The sequence below is a fragment of the Peromyscus leucopus genome, chromosome 2 (genome assembly GCF_004664715.2).
Source record: "Peromyscus leucopus breed LL Stock chromosome 2, UCI_PerLeu_2.1, whole genome shotgun sequence".
Lineage (NCBI taxonomy): Eukaryota > Metazoa > Chordata > Mammalia > Rodentia > Cricetidae > Peromyscus > Peromyscus leucopus.
In genome coordinates, this window is record NC_051064.1 from 22712143 (window position 1) to 22735390 (window position 23248).

Here is a 23248-nt window from a genome sequence, read left to right on the forward strand (position 1 = left end):
CCTGAAGACCAGGGAAGGCTTCTGGCTGAGATGTTGGCTTTTGTGTTCATGCATATATTTACAAAGGATGCTTTTTAAACCTTAGAATTTTATTTTCTGTTTTTAGAGCCCATCTCAGGAAGTTTTTTATTACATTGAGCTGACTGGCCATTCTTAGTTCATTGTTTCTTTCTTTTGCACATTTCACAGTTAACACGAGGAGAAACAAAGGTGTGTGTGTGTTGACAGCTACCCTAGCTTCTCCCAGGTCATTCTTCAGACGTCTATGTACATAGAAAAAGCCTAGTGTAGTGGTGCCTGTCTAGCTGAGATAATCCTGGGCTCTACTCTCTCTTCCTCTCCAATGTTAGGGTCCACTGGAAGCAGGCTGAAAGTAGCAATCAGGTGGCACTAAACATTTATAAAGACAAGAACACTAAGTGCCAGAAAACGTATTTCAAGTATCAGTGTTTTTGAGCATTACTTTATATTACATATTTATACATAATATATAATACATATGTAACATGTTAATGTATAATTATATGTTACATCTCATTATAATATATAAGTTATATATCGATATAAGTATATAGATATTTGAAGTAGAAATATATATATTTAAAGTAGAAATCTTTGAAAAACAGTTGTATCTTACTAAGAATGAAGAAGAGGTTATTGACTAGTGATCAGCAGTAATCCAGAGATATTTTAATTTTGATAACTTTGGCATATGAAATATTATATGCACCTCTGAATTAATGAAAATTTTCAACTTGTTGAAATATTTATGACATTGCTCTCTAAATGTCAAAGGCAAGAATACAAGGCAAAATATGTAAATAAATAAAAATGAGAAATCTGGGCATGTTGGTGTATGTCTTTAATCCTAGCATCCAGGAGGCAGAGGCAGATAAAGGCTAATGTCTGAGGCCAGCCTGGACTATATACCAAGTTTCAAGCTAGGGCTGGTTAGAGAGAACCTGTCTTAAACAAACAAACAAACAAACAAACAAACAGAAAACAGGCAAGAGTTTAGACACATATTGCATCACTTTACTCCAGAACTACTTATGACTCTTTTCTATAGCAAACTTTTATGATTCTATATATTACATATGACACAATGAGTAATAAATATCTGTAGCAAGATGAGTTTGGATAGATTCACTGGTATTATATTGCACAAGCTTTTACAATTTCAATTACCTTTAGTTTTTGACCTGATCATAAATAGAAAGGTTATTAGTTTCCAAGAAGGCCATTCAGGTGGACTGGAGTCTTGTTTCTGGAAGTTACTTTGGATAAAAGCTAAGCATTAAAAAGTGTATTTGTGATTTGTGCTTTTTCAATATTTTTCACATTTGTGCTTTCACAAATATTTTTGAAATATTTGTGTATTTCAGATAGGGAAGGAGCATGTTGGCTTGAAGGCAGTGACTGAGATACTCCAGGATATCCAGTATAAGGTAAGTCATTATTTAAAAGAACTTCAATATGAGTTCCCAGCGACCCTCTTTAGGCTTGATAATTCTCTAGAAGGGACTTATAGGACTCTGAATAGTTGCTAGAGTTAACAGTTGAGGTTTAACTCAATGTGATACTGGGAAAGGGACACAGATTGAGTCTAGGGGGACTCGGAGCAAGTCCCCTGATGCTTCTCCTGGGCTCCCAGTATTCCTAACATGATGCGAACTAGGGGAGCTCTCATGACCCTTGATGTCTAGGGATTTTTTTCAGAGACTGGTCCGTTAAGCCTGAGTTGCCTTGTTAATTTCCCCTGGCATCTTAAACCCTGCTGTTGTTTCTCTCACTGAGCCCAAGAAGGCATCCTTGTATTTCCGGGATTAACACACCAGCTCACATTGGTGTGAAGCTCCCAGGGCCAGACCCAAGGGCCAGATTGAAAACCCCAGATGGTCACCTTAAATATGGCATGGCCCAAGGCTTCAGGTATAGGAAAAGATCTTACCAAGGGTGGGGGTACTCCAAAGGCTCAGAGACCATCCCCAAAAAGGCTCATCCTGAACTTAGGATGTGGAGGCTTTGAGCGGCCAGGCCCTGCTGAGTTCCGGAGGTGAGGAATGGACTTCCTCTGATAACTTTTCCCATGGCATCTGTTTTAGTAAAAATATTCCTGTGGGGCCAGTAGGCCCCAGTGGTACACTCTATGCCAGGCATTATAGGAGGAATTTAAATTCAAGAGCAAACAGCCATAGACTCAGAGCAGGTGTATTTTGTTAGATCCAACTGATCTCACTCCAATGAGAAAAGAGTGGTCTACTGACGAATATTGGGACTTGGCAAGACCATCACAAAAGACTTGAAAGTAAACCCTTAGTTTTAATACTTTTTGCTAAAAAATTACAAATTTTACATTAGCATGTCCTGAACTTCTTTTCCTTTTTCAGGGAAAATCCAAAACAATACCCTGCTTTAATCCTAACACTTTGTTACCAGGTAAGCATGTCTGGTGCCCTGAAATGGACTTGAACTGGGTGTGTCGCCACACTATTTTCCTCAGAGTGTTCATAATCACACATTACTAATTAATAAAGTTGCTTTGCAATTTCTGTTCTCCATAGCAGGTACAAGTTCCAGATCATGTTGATAAGGCAGGAAACCTTTTGAATGTTAGGAAACCCTTGCTACTGCTTCCATATTCCAGGAAGAACATTCGCAGTGACATCATTTGTAAAATGTAAAATTGTTAACTCAGTATAAAGTACCCGCAACTATCAAATCACAGTGCTAAGACTATCAGATCATTTTTAGAATGAAATAAACTTTATATCTAATTTTATAAGGTCACTTTCTTACAGCATCACGATTTAAATATTCTAATTGTATGCACAGGTAATACTTACACATAAAACACTCTGAATACACCTTGGAGTTCAAGGTGTTTTTTAATATATATAAAAAAAAAATTGTCTCCACATTTCTCTGCTTGGATTGTGTGCTGTCCCATAGTGTCTCAGACAAAGCCAAGGAGATTGGTCCGTCGTGTCTTCTTCCTACACTCAACTGCTCTGTCACAAACCAGTTTCCCTCATATACTGAGCCCTTCCTTCAGAGTATTTAATTCTGAATTCCTCTAAGGCAGTGCTGAGGAGTTCAAATCTGTGACTTCTTTTTTCTTATTAGGATTTTAGTAATGTGCTGCTGAAGTAGTGATGTAAAGATAGCTCAAATAGATGTTTAAAACCACAGTCTTTGAAAGCAGACTGCTTGGGTTCAAATCCTCTGCCAGTTTTGTGTGATCTTGGACAAATTATTCACATTCTGTAACTTACTTTCCCTTTATAAAATGGGACTAATGTGACTCATTTCTTTGTTGTGATGATTCAATAAATTGATTTATACTACTCTAAATATTATTTGACATAGTTCAATAGATATCAGGTGTGAATCATTTAATATAAAAAATGGGTAGTAGTTTCCTAAATGTATTAAGCTTGATAGATATAAGCCACTGATAGAAATCTCTGTAAATATAGAGGGAATTAATAATGTTTTCTTTATAAATGGCAGATTAAGAATTTGCATAGAAGGCTCTAGCTTAAAAATGTCATCCATCTGAGAAGTGACAGACTGCCATTTTGGAAATCATTGCTGGAGTCTTAAGGCCATCAATGTTCCCTTTCATAACATGTCCATATGTTTGCACAGACCCTCTTCTGCGGGATTACTGGGTCTACGAAGGCTCCCTTACTATCCCACCTTGCAGTGAAGGAGTTACCTGGATATTATTCCGATACCCTTTAACTATATCCCAGTTGCAGGTGAGTATGTACCTTTGAATCTTTCAGAGTGAAGTCCTGAGGTCAAATATTCTTTCTGTAAATGGAAAATATCTATTTTATGCTTTTGTTCCGGTTAGATCAGTCATAACTTTCAGATCAAAGTTGACTGTCATGAGCCAGGGAAAGCAATGGAAAGGTCAAGGATGGACAAAACCAAGGCTCATTTGTGATCTGTGTTTTAAAAGTTAGTTTTTATAGAGTGAATAGAAATCACTGTGAAATAGTCAAACTTTTGATTAGTCTGTCCATTCCTCTATATGGATTTTTCCAGGTGTGGGAAAGAGATGGTTCTGGAAATAGAGTGAGACTGCTGATTATTTCATAGGCATGTGATAGCTCTTTCGCAGTGTTCAAAACACTTCGATGTGTTAAGGTGTGCAAGAAAGCCAGAAAGAAAGTCCTGGGATATTCTGGATCGTTCCCTGCTATCTGGGGTTCTATATAGATTCTCTAAATGCTAAGGAAAGCCATCTGTGGGGACTCACATCCACAGGGAAGCTAAGGTGGTAGTGTCATCTCAGGATAGGAGTTTAAGACTCAGTAGCAAGATGCACTCTACAAAAGAAGAAAAAAAGACCAATGCTAATCCACAGGGAGCAGAGACACCCGAGTAAGTTTTGTCTGGATGTTAGCTGGGAAACCATGAGTCAGCACCTCTGGGATGTGCTTAGTGATTTTGAAGGGGCTGGAGTTATAGCTCTGGATATGAGCATTATATTCTCAAAAGCTGTATTTTTCCTTCATCACCAAACCCCAAACACTTAAGAAATAGAAGAAGAAAACACCAAGTTTTCTTCAGTAAAGTTTTATGATTTCTTTATATCTCATCATTTCTTGAAGCTAAGAGGCTCAAGTTTACTAACTTCTAGATTGATTCTTTTGCTAGCATTATTTCTATTTTAAAAATATTTATTTTTTTGAGATTATAATTACATAATTCCCTCCCTCCAAACCCTCCCATGTACCCCCCCATCCTTCAAGTTAATGGCCTCTTTTTTCATTATATTGTTACATAAGTGTATATATATATATGTAAATACATATATATTCATAAATACATAAATACAACCTGCTTAGTCTTCATAATGTTACTTGTGTGTGCTTCTCCAGGGCTGACCATTTGGTGTTGGATAACCAGTTGGTGGGCTGTTTGCTGGAGAAGACCATTTCTTCCACTTTCAGCACCCCTTGTTTTAGCGTTAATTCTTTGAAATCTTATACTTAGCATTTTCAATTTCTGCTTGTCTAGGGAACACTTTAAAGCTCTCTTTCTTCCTGTTCTCCATGCCTTCCCCTGTTTTTGAATTTTTAGCACATCCTCTTCACTTATTTTCCATAGGACAAATCCTAATTCCATTATTCTTCTTCATCATCTGTTTGTTCCTATAAGAAACTGTGCCTGAGTGTCACGGGGCACAGCGGATACAGAATTGAGACACACCCTCCACTCTCGGAAGTGTTGCCCTCACCTGGGAAGGAAAATGACTGTACAGGTGGTGGCACTTGTGGTAACGTGTCCCAGAGCGTCAGACTGGACGGTCTGAGGAATGACTTCAGAAAGTAGATTTGTTAGGCGGGAGTGAAGAAGTTAGAAAATCTGCTCTAAATATTAAAGAGAGAGCCTTGGGCTAGTGGCGTCTAATTTAGAGATTTCACAGTAAGTTGGCAGCTTCTGTAATAGACAAACCTCCAGTTTTGTTGACCTAGAGTAAATAACTGTTTTATATGGGTTTGTTTAACCTCAATGTATTGGAGATTTATGATCTACCTGAGATGGCATAGAGGTTCCCTCGCCAGCCTGTTCTGGGCACGGGAAAGCTGAGTGTCATTGTGAACATTTCCAGGTGTGCCATAGACATGATATACCGTTTCACTGTCCAAGGAAGCTTTAAGATGCAGTGCAAAGCTACTGCTTTGTAGCTCTCTCTGGTTTCAAAGGGAACCTGGCTTTGTGTTATCCCTCTGATAAGGCCAAAGGTCAAGGCTAACCCTATTCACCAATCACGCAGGGAGATAAACTGTGCCAATAACATGTGTGTTTGGAGGAAATGTCTCCTCTTCCCTTGAGAATGGCTAAAGGTTTAGGTATTTTTAGCACAGAGCACTATGACATCTCCTGAGAGGGAAGCAGTGTGTTTTAAGTTAGGTTTTCTATTGTTGTAAAGAGATACCATGACCATAGCAACTCTTATAAATGAAAACATTTAATTGGGGTGGCTTACAGTTCAGAAGTTCAGCCCATTTTCATTATGGTGGGATATGGCAGTATGCAGACAGACGTGGTGCTGGAGAAGTAGCTGAGAGTTCTATATCTTGTAAGCAACAGGAAGTGAACTGTCTCACTGGGAGTAGCTGGAGCATAGGAGACCTCAAAGCCCACTCCCACGGTGACACAATTCCTCCAACAACCATCACACAGTATAAATACAGACTCACATAGATATGTCATGTGTTTGTGTCTATGAAAATACACTTTAGAGTGGTTTACTAAAATACGATCTTAGGAGAGGTCTGTTTTTGACTTGAAGATTTCACTCACTGCTTCTCATAAAATTTCAAAGAAAATAAAGTTAAATAAGAGAGGTCCTGAAAGGGTAGTAAAAATTCGAAGTCCAAAGAAAAAGTATATAGCCATGAAAAATCAAGATGTGCATTATTAAAGGAGAGAGGAAGGAGGGAGGAGCCAGGGAGGAAGGGAAAGAAGTGCTCATACATGAAACACCAGTAAGAGGTAAGGAGCAGGCAGACTCTCACACTGCACAACTGGGAAGAACAGAAGCTGCATCCTACCTCAAGCGGTCAGTGTTTATAACCGAGCTGCTGTCCAGCCTCATGCAAGCTGCTGGTGCCTCCTCTTCACTAGCAACACCGAGAAAAGTGTGCTGAATCACACTGCTCTCAGAGCTAGTTGACAGCAGCTTGCAGAGAAACAGGGTGGACTGGAAGCCTCTGTGGAGGTGACTTTTTCATAAGATTCGTGGTTGATGTACTGTATGTGGGAGTGAAAAAGATGATTGGGCAGATTTAAATGAGAGTAATTTTCTTCTTTTTAAGATCTATAGCCATTAAATAAACTTAAGATAAGAAGTGCTGTAATTAGTAGAAACCCTGGAACAACAACAAACATTTTTTTTTACCTGAATTTTTGTTTAGAAATGAGATTTACAAAACAGAATAAGAATGCCAAACATCATCAAATATGATAGAAATGTTAAGATATCTCCTACTTTGACGGTCATTGAAGTGGAGACAGAACCATCTAGCACTACTAGAATATGCTGATGGAACAGTGGCCATACAGCAAGAGATGTGAACATACATCAAGAGAAGTGGGCTGGTTGGTCGCTGCTGCTCTCTTCTTACCCCACCCTGCCTTTTCTGCCTGTCCTCCCCTCCTATCTATTTACATTTCTTAGCTTATCTCTATTCTCGTATTACCTGTCTCCTGTTCTTCCTTTCCCCTTCAGCCGAAAACAGTGCACTGAGCAAAGGGGGATGGCTACATTTTCTTCTCAGTCTTGCCTTCTCTCTATCCCTTTTCTGTCTTACGTAAGAACAGACCTAGCGCTGACAGCCTGAGTTAGATCTAGCATGAGGTGTATGTGGTCTCTAGGATCTAGGTTATGTCTGTTTTGGATGCTGGGTATCAAGCCCAGGGCTGCTGAGCATATGCTCTTCCCTAGGCTGCACCTGTTGCTATGGACAGATGAGGAAATCTGGTAAGCTAGGGACACAGCTGGCTGCCTGGAGGGTCTTATTGCTCCATATGGAAATGAAAGGCTGTTGCCCTGAAGACCTGGTCCACACCATGGCCATGCACGAAAATGATTCAACTGATTTGAAATGTTAGTTGTAACTTTTCATCTATGTCCATAGCTGTGGTGGTTTGAATGAGGATGGCCCCTATAGATTTATGTGTTTAAAAACTTGGCCCCCAGTTGATGAAACTGTTTGGGAGGGATTAGGAGGTGTGGCCTTGTTAGAGGAGATGTGTCACTGGGGATGGGCTTTTGAGGTTTCTGTTAGTTCTGTTTGCCTTCTACTTACAGATCATTGTGTGAGCTCTCAGCCGATGTTCCAGTGCCAGCCCATTCCTTACTGCTGCCATATTCACCTTCATGATGGTCATGGACTCTAACCCTCTGGAACTATGAGCCTCAATTAAATGCTTTCTAAGCTGCTTTGGTCATGGCACTTTGTTAAAGCAATATAAAGTAACTAACACAGAGGTTGTTTCAGAGAATGGGTTCACGCTCTGATAGACCTGACTACATTATTCGTTCAAGTAATGTAGAAGACTTTGGGACTTTGGACTAGGAAAGTGGTTGAAATCTATAAGCAGAGCTTAATGGGCCATGCTAGTATGAGCTTAGAAGAAAATAGTACAATGTGGGCTATGGAGGCCCAGCTCCAGAGGTTTCAGTTTGGAACAATATTAACAACTGGGCTAGAGACCATTCTTGTCATATTTTGGCAAAGAATGTGGATGCCCATGTCTAAATAGAAGGAAAAATAAAACAAAACAAACTAACATGGCTATGATTTTAATTTGTCACTTCCGAAATGTAGGTGTTGACAATGTGATAGTACTGAAGGGTGGGGTCTACCATGAAGGTTTCTCCCTTGTTTATAGGATAAAGATGTAAGAAGAGTATTTGGACTGGTTTTGTTGGCAACAGAGGTTTTAAGCTAATATTTACTGTCACAATATTAACTCTGTTAGTAGTTATTACTCACAACACTTAGGCAGATACAAAAAAAAAAAGACAAGCACGATGAAAAGAAATACAAAGTATACAGTTTGAGGAGAAAAAGAGCACCAGGAAATTTTCTGGAGCTGAGGCTTTTGCTGAAGGAGATAAGGAGAGCCCTGATGCAGAATGGAATAAAGGGAGCAATGGCCTTAGGGAAAAACTCCATGCAGCCAAAGAATATTCTCCACCTAAAAAGGAAAACAAAGTAAAGCTTATGCAAATGTAATTCAAGGAAGGTTCCAGGCTTCATGCCAAGCAAGCAGCCCAAGTTGGCAGCATCCGTCATATTGTTTTGGCTTTAGATCATGAAGGACAGATGAGTAAAGTGGCTGTGACATCTTCCTCCTCGGTTAAGGAAAGCTAGAGGAGGTCCTGCATGAACCTTAGAGTCCATTGTATGAAGCTGTGAAAGCGAAGCCTGGATTGAATTGCAGACTCCAGGATGTTGGAGATGCCAGAGCTGTGGGATGTTGCCTGGAGGAGCTGCGTACAGGGAGTAGAACTAGGCCAAAACAAAGAAGTGAGTTTTGGTCAGCAAAGTTGGAAGGATGGAAACATCTAAGCCCTATGATATCAGAGATGGAGTTATAGAATTTAAACTTTGTCCCACTGGGTATCCGTCCAGTATTTTTTTTTCCTTTTGGAATAGTAATGTATATTCTATGCTATTGTACTTCCGTAGTATGTAATTTGCTTTTTGATGTTAATTTTATAGTGGGTTACAATTAAGAGATTGTCTTAAGTCTCAAATGAGACTTTGGACCTCAAAATTATGTTGAGACTGTGAAAGACTATGGGGACTTCTGAAGTTGGACTGAATGCATTTTGCATTATGATATGGCTAGGAACCTATGAAGGTCAGGGAGTGGAATGTGGTGGTTTGAAGGACAATACCATTCACTACCCTGCACATGTGCTGATATGCTTAAATACTTGGTCCCCAGTTGGTAGAACTGTTTGGGAAGGGTTAGGGGGTGTGGCCTTTTTGGAAGAGCTGTGTCACTGGGGGTGGGCTTTGAGGTTTTAAAAACCAATACCATTTCTAGTTAGCTCTCTCTGCTTCATGGTTGTGTCCTGGAATGTAAGCGCTCAGCTACTGCTCTAGCACTGTGCCTGTCTGATTGTTGCCGTGTTCTCAGTCCTGATGGTCAAGTGCTCTAACTCTCCAGAACTGTGAGCCCCACATTAAATGCTTTCTTTTATAAGTTGTCTTCATCATTGTGTTTTGTCGCAGCAACATAAAAGTAACTAAGACCGTGGGCACAGTGTTAATGAGTTCCTTGAAGAACAGCTTTCACTCTTCATTTCGTTATGTGAAGACCCTGCCATGTGCCTGCTCCTTATGCTTATAATTTCCAATCTCTTGAGATGTGAGAAACAGATTATTTTTAAATCACCCAGTCGTGGGTATTCTGTAGTCACAGCACACACACACACACACACACACACACACACACACACACACACACACACACACAAATGCACTTGTAGATCTCAGACCGGAGTATGCACCCACACCCTTAGGACATTTCTGGCCTTCACCTGAGCGAGATGCTAACGGAGCAGGTGTGCTGTAGGACCTGACAGTTCTCATTTCCATTCTTCAGAACCACCTCAAGAACTATTGTGTACCCCACCCTGCACTCACCCCCAACCGTGTATTAGATATGTATTCTAATTCCAAAATGCTGAGGTTCTGAAGGTAAGTATGAGAGTAATCAGCAGCCCCAGGCCCTGTCTAGTGGAAACACAGCCATATGTACATACATACATGTAAAAACAAAACAACAAACAGGTGGAATTGATCCAAATGGTGTGCTTAATCCAATATTCACAGGATTGCAACAGATAGTCAATAAAGAAGGCATTGCTGGGATGTTTTTGAGTTCTTACTCTCATGCTAAGTCTCTGGTCCTCTGGGATTGTCACACTGATATGCATCTTTGTTTGCACTATTGTGTGTGAATACTCAGGAAGTGGAGCTGGTGGCATAAGGTTTCCTCATCTGGGAGACTCCTGCTCTTAAAATGTGCTACTTTTAGGTTATTGCAGCACCTTTTGTGACACTTTGAACATTTCCTCTGTCTTGTGTGATAAGAGCATGTCGCTGGTGGATGCAGCCTCAGTGACCTGTGCTTCTGGAGGGAGTTTTAGTTTGTGGCTCAACAGCAGTTACCCAGAAGAAGGAAGGAAGTCAGCTTGGGCTGGGGCTGCTGTGGCCTACAGATGGGAGTGAGAGGAAAGGTGGCTTCAGTGTGCCTGGGGAGAGGATGTTCTTTTTCTTATCTAATTCTTCCTCAAGGAACCATGTCTAGGTTAAGGAGGCCATGCAGAGTTACTCATAGTTAAGAAGTTAGAAGCCTCCTGAGTGCTGGGATTTTAGTTGTGAGTTATGATGTGAGTCTGAACTTAAACCACTTCATTGAAATATGACTGATATAAAAAGCTGTACATATTTAGCAAAAATCTCCGTAGAAATATATGCATTTAATGGGTTTGGGAATAAATACACAACCATGACCTGATGACACCATCAGGGCCGTAAACATGTTCATCGCCTTTGCCTTAGTTGCTTTTCTGTTGCTGTGAAGACACTATGACCAAAGGGACGTATAGGAGGACAAATTCATTGTGGACTTACAGTCTCAGAGTGGACCATCATGGCAGGGAGCATGGGAACAGGCAGACATGGCATAGAGCAGTAGCTGAGAACATCTGTCCTTAACTATAAGTAGGAGAGAACTAACTGGGAATTGCAAAAGCCTGCCCCCAGTGACATACCTTCTTCAACAAGGCCACACCTTCTACTCCTTCCCAAACACTTCTACCAACTAGGAACCAAGTATTCAAACTCATGAACCTATTGGGACCATTCTTGTTCAAACCATCACAGCTCCCAGTGAACTCTGCTGTCAGTTGCCTTGGTCATGGTGTCTTCATAGCCATAGGAAAGTAACTAAGATAAGCCTCCAACATTTCCTCTCATGACCTTTATTAGTATTATGTGTTCTTTGTGGAGCACTTAATTCAAGATCTAGCTCATTAATACTGTCAAGTCAACACAATGCTGTCAGCTATATAGTTTATCCTCTAGAACCTCTTTGTCTTTATAAATCTGAGCCTTTAGATCTTTGGCCATCTCTTCCCGTTTCTTCTTCCCACAAACTTTCAGTAACTACCATGCTGCTCTCTGCTGCTGTGACTTCTGTTTTACATTCATATATGCGTGAGATCAAACAGTATTTGCCTTCCCGTGTCTGACTTCTACTCACCTGTGTATGGAACCACAGGAAAGAAGTCAGTACCTTACAGAGATGGTACCGACTCAAATGTTATTTGTGGCCCAAACCCAGTGTCTTAGTTAGGCTGTAGTTGAAGTTTTCCTGTGTCCACCCAGCTCCTGCTGGGTGACTGTATTTCCACAGTCACTCAGACCCAAATAAACACACACAGGCCAATATTATTTAAAACTGCTTGGCCATTAGCTCAGGCCTACAACTAACTAGCTCTTACACTTAAACTCAGCCCATTTCTGTTAATCTATATGTTGCCACGTATTTCGTAGCTTTACCTGTGTGCCTGTTACATGCTGCTCTCTGAATGGTGGGTTGGCATCTCCTGACTCAGCCTTCCTCTTCCCACAATTCTCTTCTCTGTTTGTCCTACCTATACTTCTTGCCTGGCTACTGGCCAATCAGCATTTTATTTATACAGAGTGATATCCAAGCATTAGGGTTTCAGTTGCTGCAATGAAACATCATGATCTTAAAGGAAATTGGGGAAGAAAGGGTTTATTTGTCTTACACTTCTAGATCATAGTCCATCACTGGAGGAAATCAGAACAGGAACTCAAACAGGGCTGTAACTTGGAGGCAGGAGCTGATGCAGAGGCCATGGAGGGGTACTGCTTATTGGCTTGTTTCCCATGACTTGCTCAGCCTGCTTTCTTATAGAACCCAGGACCACCAGCCCACTGATGGCACCACCTACCCATTGATCACTAACTGAGAAAATGCCTTTCAGCTGAATCTCATGGAGGCATTTCCTCAACTGAGGCTTCTTTTTCTAATGACCTGAGTTTGTGTCAAGTTGACACACAATATTAGCCAGTACACCTAGAAACACCAAAATGTCCATGGTAGCCGAGTTAATAGAAGACATTGACTTCTGTGCTTCCTTTTTAGCACAATGACACAGGAAATAGAAATCAAAGTAAATCTGCTAGATTGGATGGCCATAGGAACTTGGGATCTCGGGTAAGATAATTTGCCTCAAACTGCAAACCATGGGAGTTAGCCTCTTGAATGCACTCAGAAGGAAAGAGTCTTAGAGTTGGGCTTTAGTCAGCACTTCGGTTTGTGAGTCTGTGAGGTTAAATAGAGATGTCTTAGACCAGTTGGGTTGCATCTCTGGCTCATACAACAGCCTCTGCTCAAGTAAGCCCACCTTCAGGAGATGGGGCTTCTTCCAGGGTGCAGCATATCCAATCATGTCTCTCATCCTCTCCATTGTCCTCTTTTCCTCTACTTCAAGTTATTTAAAAATGAACAGCATGTTTCAGTGCAAATCCATAGGGTGACCTATGCCACATATTTGTTTCCCTGTGCTAGTGACAGTCTCTAATGCTTGCTCTCTGGGTTTATTGAAGACTTTTATCTTAAAACATTATTCATCACAGCCTCTCGTTTTGACATGGGCTGTTTCCACATGCACTCGAAACCATTTAAACTGATAAAGGATTTTGAGGGGTGGTTATTTCAGAAAAATGACGTTTTAGGAAGATGAGCTTCCCATCTATCTCAACTGATGTTTGAAATCTTCAAAGTGTCACTGCGATCAGGGAAAAGCATTCTTGTGAAGTAGTTTTCTGCAAAGTGCAATGATTGAGGCATTTGCTAGATCTCCTCTCAAGAAGTTGTTTTCACAGAACGTGCTCTAGGCTGAGGCTCTGGCCTTGAAGGATGCGCCTTCAGCTTAGGAAAAGAAAATATAAAATTAATTGAGTTTTAAAACAAGCTTCAAAGTTAGTGTGAGCTGCCTAATATAAGTGCTGGGCACTGAACTTGGGTCCTCAACAAGCGGAGCATTCTTTCTTAACCACTGAGCTCTTTCCAGCTCTGGTTTTCTCTTTTTGAAGTTCACCCTTCATTTTTTTTCTCTTATACTGTCATCTATTCATAGTTTGGGTTGTTTATGAAACTCTGAACTTGATAATGTGCGGTCAGTGACTAATCGCCTTTATTCTGCTTTTCTTTTCAGATAGAAGAATTCCGAAGGCTGAGAACACACGTTAAGGGGGCAGAACTTGTAGAAGGCTGTGATGGGATTTTGGGAGACAATTTCCGACCTACCCAGCCCCTGAGTGACAGAGTCATTCGAGCCGCATTTCAGTAGCCAGAAAGACTATGATCAAACCCATCTGCATCAGGGTATGTGAGATTGGACAAGAAAATGAGTTACCTTAACCCAGCATCCCAAAGTCACTCTGTAGGCTGACTGCTGGAATACACTTCATTTTAATCAATTTATGGTGCATTCTTGTGTCCCATTAATGACAGGTCAGGTGGTCCTTTTTGTTTCATGCAATATTTTTTAAAAATATATGATTCATTTATTTTCCACTTGAACATCCCTTAATCCCACTTTCTGCTTTAATAGTGGCTTTCATAAGGAAAGGCACCTGGGATGCAGACGCAGGGATTCTCAGTGGTATCTTTGGTATTCACTTTGTCATCTCCTGAAAATGCAGCAGCTACTTCCTCTAATCAAAGAACATGAAAGGAAGCCTAAAAAAATGAGCCTTCCTGTTTATCACCTTGTAGGGTCATCTTGCTCTCTGGTATATGATGGGATGGTCTGGCAGGAGTGAAAGTCCTGTGTCCTGTAGAAATGATTTTTATTAGCATATGCTACTTGTACATAATAATGGGTCTGTGTGTGATATTTTCATACATATGACATACTTTGGTCACATCACTCCTGTCCATTACTCTCTTTTGTTTGTTTCTTGGAAGTACTTTTTATTTGCAAAGTCAAGAAGCTTATGTTAGCTGTTTTAATATTGTACATTATTTTATTGATTGTCAATATATTGAATTGAATTCAGCATATTTATTACTTAACCTTAGGGAACTCACAAACATGGGAAAGATAAATATATGCAAAGATTACTGTGTATTGGAATCTTTCTTTATCTTGTAAGCTACCTAAGTGTGCATAGATCAGTGACATTGTGGCAGCCAGCTGCTTCCCATAAGGGAATCTGCCAGAACAGTACCTGGAGAAGCAGGATGTATCTAGGACTGATGATGAACTATGGCATGATATGAGAGTTGTATATATTTAGGAATGAGGAAGTCACAGCTGGATGGAAATCTCAGGCCTTGCCGGGCTTACAATCTCATGACCTGGCCACTGTTGATGGAGATTTCCAAAGGTGATGGTCATGTGTTCTTCAGTCTTCTTTCTTGTCTCTGTTATTACTCTGTACAGTAGAGTCTTATTCTCTGGAGTATGCTTTGCTCATTCTGTGTTGTATACCCATCCTTCGCCTACTGACCCCATAACTGCCCTGGGCTCAGCTCAAACACTGATTTCAATAGGTATCCCAACTTTCCCCTTAAAGCAGACTTCATTTCATGACCCCGTTTCCGCTTAACTACTTATGTTTCTTATTTTTTTTATTGTATTTCAAACCTCTAAGGGTCGAAATTGTTTTGCTTCACTATGAACCCACTATAACACATCACATGTTGTACCTGGCTTGACTTCAGGGCAACTGGAAGTTTCTCAGAACTGCCCATGGGGAGCTTTAGACTCAGTTCTTGTCCTTTCTCAGCTGGCCAGTATAGTTAACCTTCTGCTTCTTCTAATGTGAGAAGATGAAGGTCCAGCAAGTCCACCATGTTAGGAATGGGAAGACATATAAGTAATTCAGACATTAAAAAGAGAAAGTCCAAGGGTGTTTTAGGCCAAATCTCAAAATAGATGAGTTGAAGAGCTAGAATGAACTAAGTCCAAAATCACTATTGAGAATATTTCCTGACTGATTGTGGGTGTACCCAGAGAAAGACATTCATGGTTTCTGCCCTCATAGATTCTAGAATCTGAAGTAAGAAGTCTGACAGTAGAGAAATAGGACTCAAAAATACACAGTTGCAAATGTTAATATATTATGTGAATGAAAAGAACTAAGGAAATGCTAAAGGAACTTCTAGGAAGAGAAATATCTTTCTGAAAAGGCCTCAAGGTGTGCTTGTCATGGAGGAGGTAAGATATGGGTGCATTAAGGTCCCTGAAGGAAGGCCTGGTGTGTTTAGAGTATAGAAATAAAGGGTGAAGTAGGTTAAGACCCAAGTGGCAGATGTTATCAGCCACACTAAGCTATCTTTATATTATTGTGGACATATCATGAACCTGTAGAGACTGATTCAGGGGACTGACTTTATCCCGTGTTTTTTTTTAATAGTACACTCTGAGAAGAAATTGAATAGATTGAATTGAAGTGGACCAGAGCAGGAGTAAGAGTTTAGAAATCTGTTGGGTAGCCAAAATTATAGATATGGAAGCCTGGACCTTACATTAAAAGCAGTAGTGATGGAGAGTAGGTAAGACATAGGAAATAGAAATTATAGATGATACCCAGTGATGAACTGGGTAAAGATGGTGGGAGATGGAATTGTCAGGTTAAATGCTGAGGTTTGGGCCTTAGGAAATCATGGGTAGGATGCAACTGAGTAACAGCAAGAAAGCTGGCAAAGGTCATTTTTGGGATCAGAAAGATGAAGAGTTAATGTTGGAGCATGTCAATAAAGAGATACCTGTCTATCATAATAGTGGGCTGATAGGAAGGTTGCTAAAATTTCAGGGGTAGAGATGCACTGGTTAGTGTTCTCGTTGCTCAGAAACAACCTGTGGAGGAAGGAGCTGTTTTAGCTTAGCGTTTCAAAGAGTTCAGGCCATGGTTGCTCCACTCTGTTTGGGCAGAACATGATGGTACTAGACTCTTGTGATAGAGGACTTTCCTGGGAGACAGGAAGCACATATAATGAAGAGACCAGGACAGGATACAGACCAAAGGACATTCTCTTGTTATCTGCTTCCTCCAACTAGGCATCATCCCTACCTCTCACCCTCTCCATCAATGTCTTCATATTATGAATCTACCAAAGGATTAATCCATTGGGTAGGTCTGAGCCCCCATGGTCTAGTGTTGTGTAACCTTCACATGCAAACCCAGCGGTGAACTTTACTAATCTCCTGGGTGTTTCTTCATTGAGTCAAGTTGAAAGTCATAAATAAGCATCAGAAAATTAGTCTGTGTAAAATATGGACGTATTTGGCATAGAGGAAAAAATATATAGCATTCAAATGTATAAGAGGGATTATTTCACTAAGTGTTTATGAAATCTTATATGGGAATTTACAGTGTAGTTAATCACAAGACAGGAGAGTCAGGCTGTTCATTGCCTAAAGCAGTCAGTCCATTTCTTGAACAGTGAAGCTGGAAAGTTGATGTACATGGCTTGATTGGGTGACTTCTTTTTCTTAGCAGTACCTGGGCTGAGGTCAAAGAGGGCTCCACCCTGCTGGTGGGAGTGGTGTGGCAATGAAGCGTGCATGTTGCCATGACTGAGGTTAATAGAGGGGTAGGGCTACAGGTCCCACACCCTGGGCATTTCTTAAAGGGGTGGTTGTTTGACTTTATAAATGGCTACCCAGTGGTTTTTCAAAGTACTTTCAGTCCCATCAGAAGTGAAAACTACATACAGTCCTTTTAGGCACAAGCACTGTCTAGCTTTATTGATCTTCCTAAAAAACCTATCAACATGTCATGCACACAGATTAATAGTATCCATTGTGACATTTTATACATAGATACCTTATGTATTTATCATGATCAGCTGGGTTGGGTGGGGCAGAATGCCAAGACAGATTTTATTTCGAGCACAAGAAATACCAGAACTTGTCTGAGTGTATGGGGAAGGAGAAGAGCATGCAGCTGAGCACTTTGTTCTTGGGAAACAAGATCTTGCTACTGAAGACTGGAAAACTTGGAAGGCTGTAACCCCGAGCACACCTGGAAGACAGTTTTGTTAAGAGTAGGTGTTTTGCATGCTCCAAGGGGATGGAGGAAGGGAGTCCAGATTTATAGATTGGACCTGTTTGGGCCTTGCTTTCATTTTTAAATGAGGAATAGGGTAATAACCAGAAGGGTACAAATGGCAGTGAAGCTGGGAAAAGACCCCAGTGGAGCTGGAAAAGACCCTAGTGGCAGACACATAGGACCACAGGAAGAGGCCCTGTCAGAGGGTCACAGAGAGGTGCAAGGGGGCTGGTGAGCAGCAACTTAAGGGGTTTTCAGGCCATAGTTGGCACTTTCTTGTGAATATAATTAACTATAAATGACACTTTTAATGACATAATATTACTGGCTTGGGTGTTTGATTCATAGTTAGGCTAGACCAGAGTTGCTTCTGGGTACTTGAAGAACTGTCATTTTTCTCTGTGTGTCCTTTGTCCCTCTGTCTGCCTTTCTCACATGCAGATTCAGAAATCTCATACTGTTTGTGAGATTATGTATATTCCAGATCCTTAATTATTTGACAGAAAAGTGGTGTTTGCTCTTTCTATGTTTTTAGCTAATTACAATTGAGATATCTTTTTTTTTTTCAAAAAGGGAAATCCTTCAAAATTTCTAATTCTGATTTTGTCCTTTTCTGAATGCATTTTTTATCCTTTTGTCTTGAAATGTATAATATAAATGTATTCATAGTTCTACATAAAATTATATTGGGAAATCAGATTTATGGATGTGTTCTTTTTATTTGATATTTAATAATGCCCTAAGGCACATAATTCAAATTTTTATTAAAGTGAAGTTATTTGATAGTCAGCCTTTGAATTTAATGCATGAATGTTTCATTTAAGCTCTTGGAACTAAAGGGGGGAGGAAATTCCATGGTAGTTGTTCTCCTAAAAATGTTTAAAGTAATTCAGATTTATTTCAGCTGTGCTTTTTGAAATAACTTTAGTTTTGGAATTAAAATGACAGGTTTTTAAAATGTGACATTTCTGGGCATCTGGAGGGCCTTGATAAAAAGAATTATTATTCTCATAAGGAATATGAGACCTTTTTATATTAGCATTTAAGAAGTGTGAGTTAGAATTTGGTAGTTGTTTATGGAATTAGCATGTAACTCACCAAGTTGCTAGGAATTCTTTGGTTCAGTGGTGATGGCTCACATTTCAGGGAGACAGTTGCTATTAAGAGATCCATTATTTATTGAAGTTTTAAAGAATATTTATTTTTATTTTTATTTATGTGTATGTGTGAGTGCATGCCACATATGTGCAAAGGCCAGAAGATGGTGTCAGATTTCCTGAAACTTGTGTTACAGGATGGTGTGAGCATTCTGGTGTGAATGCTAGAAACCAAACACAGGTCCTCTGCAAGATCAGAAAGTTAATTGCTGAACCATCTCTCCAACCTTAATTAATCTTTGAATTTTTTAAAAATAGGATTCAGAAAGAAACAAATCTTAGTAACAGCAATAAATAATAAGACTTGGTATGGGGTCCAGTTCTCACATAATGCCTGGTATCATAATATTGGCACTGATCTTTTGAAAAATAATTATTTGCCTATTTTATTAAGTGTTAGCTCAATTTAAAAGCTATTGGACTGGCCACAGAGTGGATCACCCAGGACTCAAATATTAATCCATGCACAGGTTTTCACTAATTGCAATATATTAATGATTTAATTTCTGCAAGCACCAAGTATACATGTTTCTTTAAATAATTTTCTTTTCCCTCCTAAAAAAATAACACAACCACAAACAGAAAAATAAAGAAGGAAAGACCAGCAAACATTCTGGAATAATCCTTTGTCATAATTGTTGCCATTTTTCTTTCCGAATCTTTGAAGTTTTCCTTGACTGTGTTGAACTTTTCCCAACATGTGCTTTTACAGTTAATGATTTTGTCTTCTTAGCTTTGATGAAGCAATAGCTAGCATCAATTTCATATCTGTTCTCTTTTGTAACCAGAAAGAATTCTAGGCTAGAAAAACACAGAGCTTTATGGGAAAGGGAGAACTGTGTGAGGAAGGTGAGGCGTGTCTCAGTGCTGAAGCCTACCCATCCCCTCCGGATAGATGAAAAGCTCAAAGGTGGATTTTCAGCCAGCAGCACTTGGGCTTGAATCACTTAACATAGTGTCCAGCATTAGCAAAAGTATTAAGGGCTCCACAGATAGGGCTGTTTTCTATTTCCTGGATCCTACAGATTTCCCTCAGAATGAAATAGATTGTCCAACGTTTACAGAATGATTTCAGGAAAGTATGTAAACACCAGGGATGCCTAAGTCATCTCTTATGTTTTGATTATGTGATACTAAATTATTATTAGTCTGGGAGTGAAAAATATCAGAACCGTGTAGGCTCTCTTCAGGATTACTGTATGTACTACGAACGTAATTCCTGCCTGAAATACATCCCCTTTCCTTTTTATATTTTAGAAATGTTAATAATTTATTGTGTATAACAATTCTGAAGTGATTTAATTTTTTTCTCACCTGAGGATTTAGAAAAGAGATGGTTTGAGAAGTAAAGCAAGATTTTGCAGACAGGAACCAACGTATTTACGTTGACTGTCATGTTCTGATCCCTGAAGTACATTCAATATCATGATTTTTAACGCCAAGGAATGTTTTCAGAAGAAAACCATCATGGCTGTGGCCAGTGTATGTGGTCGAAGCATGTTCTCTTTGTCTGTTGTCCTTTGCTCAAAAGATGTATGTTGACATAAAAAAATGGCTTTAAATAGGCAGCTAAGAGGACATACATCAGCTAAGGGAAGATTTTCTTCTAGGAGTGGTAAGGAAGACTTTTCCTATAAATAAGTAGATCAGACCTTAGACCAGGCTTTTGAAAGGTGCCATGGGATAGAACCCTCTCAGTTCCTGTGTGGTGGTGTTGATGGGAACCCGGCTGGACAAGTTTATCCCAGTAGACCTCTTGGGTGCCTTTGACTTCTGGACTTGTGTGGTGGATGTGCCTGCTTCTGTCTCCATGAACTGTATTATGTCAAAGGCAAATGAGAGGACAGGCAGCAGGGAAGTGAGCAGGGGTTGAAGCTAATAAGGTTTCATAGTAAGTCCCCAGCTAGAAAGGTAAGAGCTAAAAATATAGTTCAGGGAAGTTGCCAAAAATGCTAAAAATTAGTGCAGAAATATCCAGAAATAATGTGCTCTTCAACCAGGATTTTAAGAAGACATTTTCTCTTAGGTACTGCAGGAGTCTGTAATCTGCTCTTTTTAACAGGATGCACTGTAAAAGCACAAGCACACAGGAAGCCACTCCCATGCTGGTGTCCATCTGATTGAAAGCCTTAAAGGGAAAACAGAGCCTGTAGTCAAACTCTTTCTCTGCCCTGCCAGCCAGCTCTCAAATAATGACAGAGACATCTTATTAATTACCAAAGCTTGGCCTGCATTTTGGTCTTATTTCTAAGATGGCTCATTTTGGTCTCACAGCCTTTAGCTTATTCTTGTCCCACTAGCTTTTATAACTTAATTTAACCTGTTTCTAGCCATCTACATTTTGCCTCAGGATTTTTTTTTTAAACCTTTCTTTCATTCTGTATGTCCTGCTTTCCTGCTTCCGCCATGTCTGGCTGGCTAGCTGGACCCTTACATCTCCCTGGTGTCTCCTTCTGTCTCTCCCAAGCCTAGATTCCTCCTCCTCCTTATTCTCTCTGTCCTCCAGCCCTGCCTATCCCTCCTCTGCCTAGCTATTGGCTATTTAGCTTTTTATTAGACCATTTAGGTGTCTTAGACAGGCAAGGTAAAATAGCAACACATCTTTACTTAGTTAAAAAAAATACTCCACAACATAAATAAATGTAACACATCTTTACATACTTAAACTAATATTCCAAAACATAAACAAATGCAGGACATCTTTACATAGTTAAACTAATATCCCACAGCATAAACAAATGCAATACATCTTTGAACAGTTAAACTAATATTTTACCACAACATAATCAAAGTAGTACTAGTATTTTGCTTAACAATTTTCCGAATTAGAAAAACCCAGAGAACTTCCTAGAATGTCAGATTGACTATTTACAGTGTAGCCTGCTCCTGGGTAAAGTTAGATAGCTACAGGAGTTGCTGGCCTGTCCTTCAAGCCTCTCCCCACACCACCCTGGAACTTACCATTAGGAAGTTCTGAGTATTCTAGTGGCTTCTGGCTATTTAAACACAGTTTATATTTGAGGGACCACAGTTTTTGCTCACCAAGTCTTTCCCAGGTAAACTGGCCTTAGTAGCCTTTCTTTCTTTACTGGGGTTTAGATCTTCTTCCATTTCGCTTTTAGTGAATTTCTGTCTTCTAATAATGTGGGTAGGAGTAAGTGTTATTCTCCACTTACTCCACTGAAGTGTGAATTCCTGTGTATTGGAATTAAGTCCATTTGTAAAGTACTACATTAGGTTGGTTTTCTTTCCATGAGACTTCCAGGAATCTTCACTACGCCGTGACAGTCTGGTGTAGGAAACAGCACTGCGAACGTTTAACCAGAGAGCAGCGACAGGGTGCGGAGTGCTGGTGTGTGGGGACCAAAGCCTTCTCTGTGGTTCTGGAAGACCTGAAGTGGTGAGGATAAGCAGGGCCAGCAGATGTGGGGACCAGAGACCCCTGTTTCTTCATGACTCTAGGACAGGAAGGGCAGGTCCAGGTGTGCTCTTTTCATTTGGGTGTGTTAAAGGTGTTGTGGACTCAGCAATTGGATCCACAGTCCCTTTTACCGCCCCGGCTCTCTGCTGGCTGATGTTCAGAGGTGGGCTGTGCAGACCCTGGCTGCCTCACCTTGTTTCTTATTTGTCACCTGTTTCTGTGTGCTTTCTTTCTGAAAGCTTCCAGAGCTATCTAGTATCTCCATATATGTCACCACCACCTGCAAAGTCAGGGTCAGATTATGTACAACTGTTGTACAAATTCTACATAAAGCTGCTAAGGAAAGACACAGGTAACAGACAGCACCCAAACTCATATGTCAACCCCAGCTGGTTGGCAGTAGCTGTCTGGAGAGTGTTAATGATTCTGAATTCACCCATGAGTACCATGGGAAAGAGTAATGGGACTGCCTGGTAATGCCTGCCATTGGTAGGGATGGGTTTTCTATTCTTCCTTGCAGCCCACAATGAAAGGTAACATTATTAACATGTGACTTTAACTATGGAATCCTTTGAAATGAGCTTTGGAAATTTTATCTGCATTGGCCAATACTATGTTGCCTTGTGTTAGCCATTACTGAGGAAGCAGAGAAACAGGTCAAAATAGTTGAATCCCCTGACTTACTTTGTCAATATTTTCATCATTTATGTAGAGGTTAAGGTCCAGGTTAAGGGAACTAACCCCTACCTCTCCAGTGCTCCACCTCCTAATACTATAGAGCATATTGCTTACAAGCAGGATGTGCTTGAGAAACCAGAAGTTTTGTGGCTAGAGGGACAGCTCAGTCATTAGAGGCTAAGATTCATAACCAAAAGGTCAGAGCCTGAGGTCTCAGGGTAAAATAGAAACGGCATCAGTATCACTGAGGAAAGAATGATAGCCTTGGTCCCTCTGTTTGGGGCAGAAGTCCTCTCCTGAAAATGGGAAAGACCTAGAAAGTGCCTTCTATTTGGGCCTCTGTGACA

At 40.3% G+C, this 23248-nt stretch overlaps 1 protein-coding gene across 2 annotated transcripts in view; it reads left to right on the plus strand.

Moving 5' to 3' along the window:
* Positions 1 to 23248, plus strand: part of Ca8 (carbonic anhydrase 8) — a 96980-nt gene that overhangs the window by 65001 nt on the left and 8731 nt on the right. Inside the window, exons 5-9 of one of the 2 annotated variants that reach the window (XM_037202427.1) lie at positions 1386 to 1448; positions 2391 to 2439; positions 3652 to 3764; positions 12724 to 12795; positions 13799 to 13968. In XM_037202427.1, coding sequence (XP_037058322.1) covers positions 1386 to 1448; positions 2391 to 2439; positions 3652 to 3764; positions 12724 to 12795; positions 13799 to 13933 — 432 coding nt within the window. In that variant the 3' untranslated portion in view covers positions 13934 to 13968. The remainder of the gene's footprint in view (positions 1 to 1385; positions 1449 to 2390; positions 2440 to 3651; positions 3765 to 12723; positions 12796 to 13798; positions 13969 to 23248) is intronic. The other variant, XM_028878519.2, reaches the window with a different exon arrangement.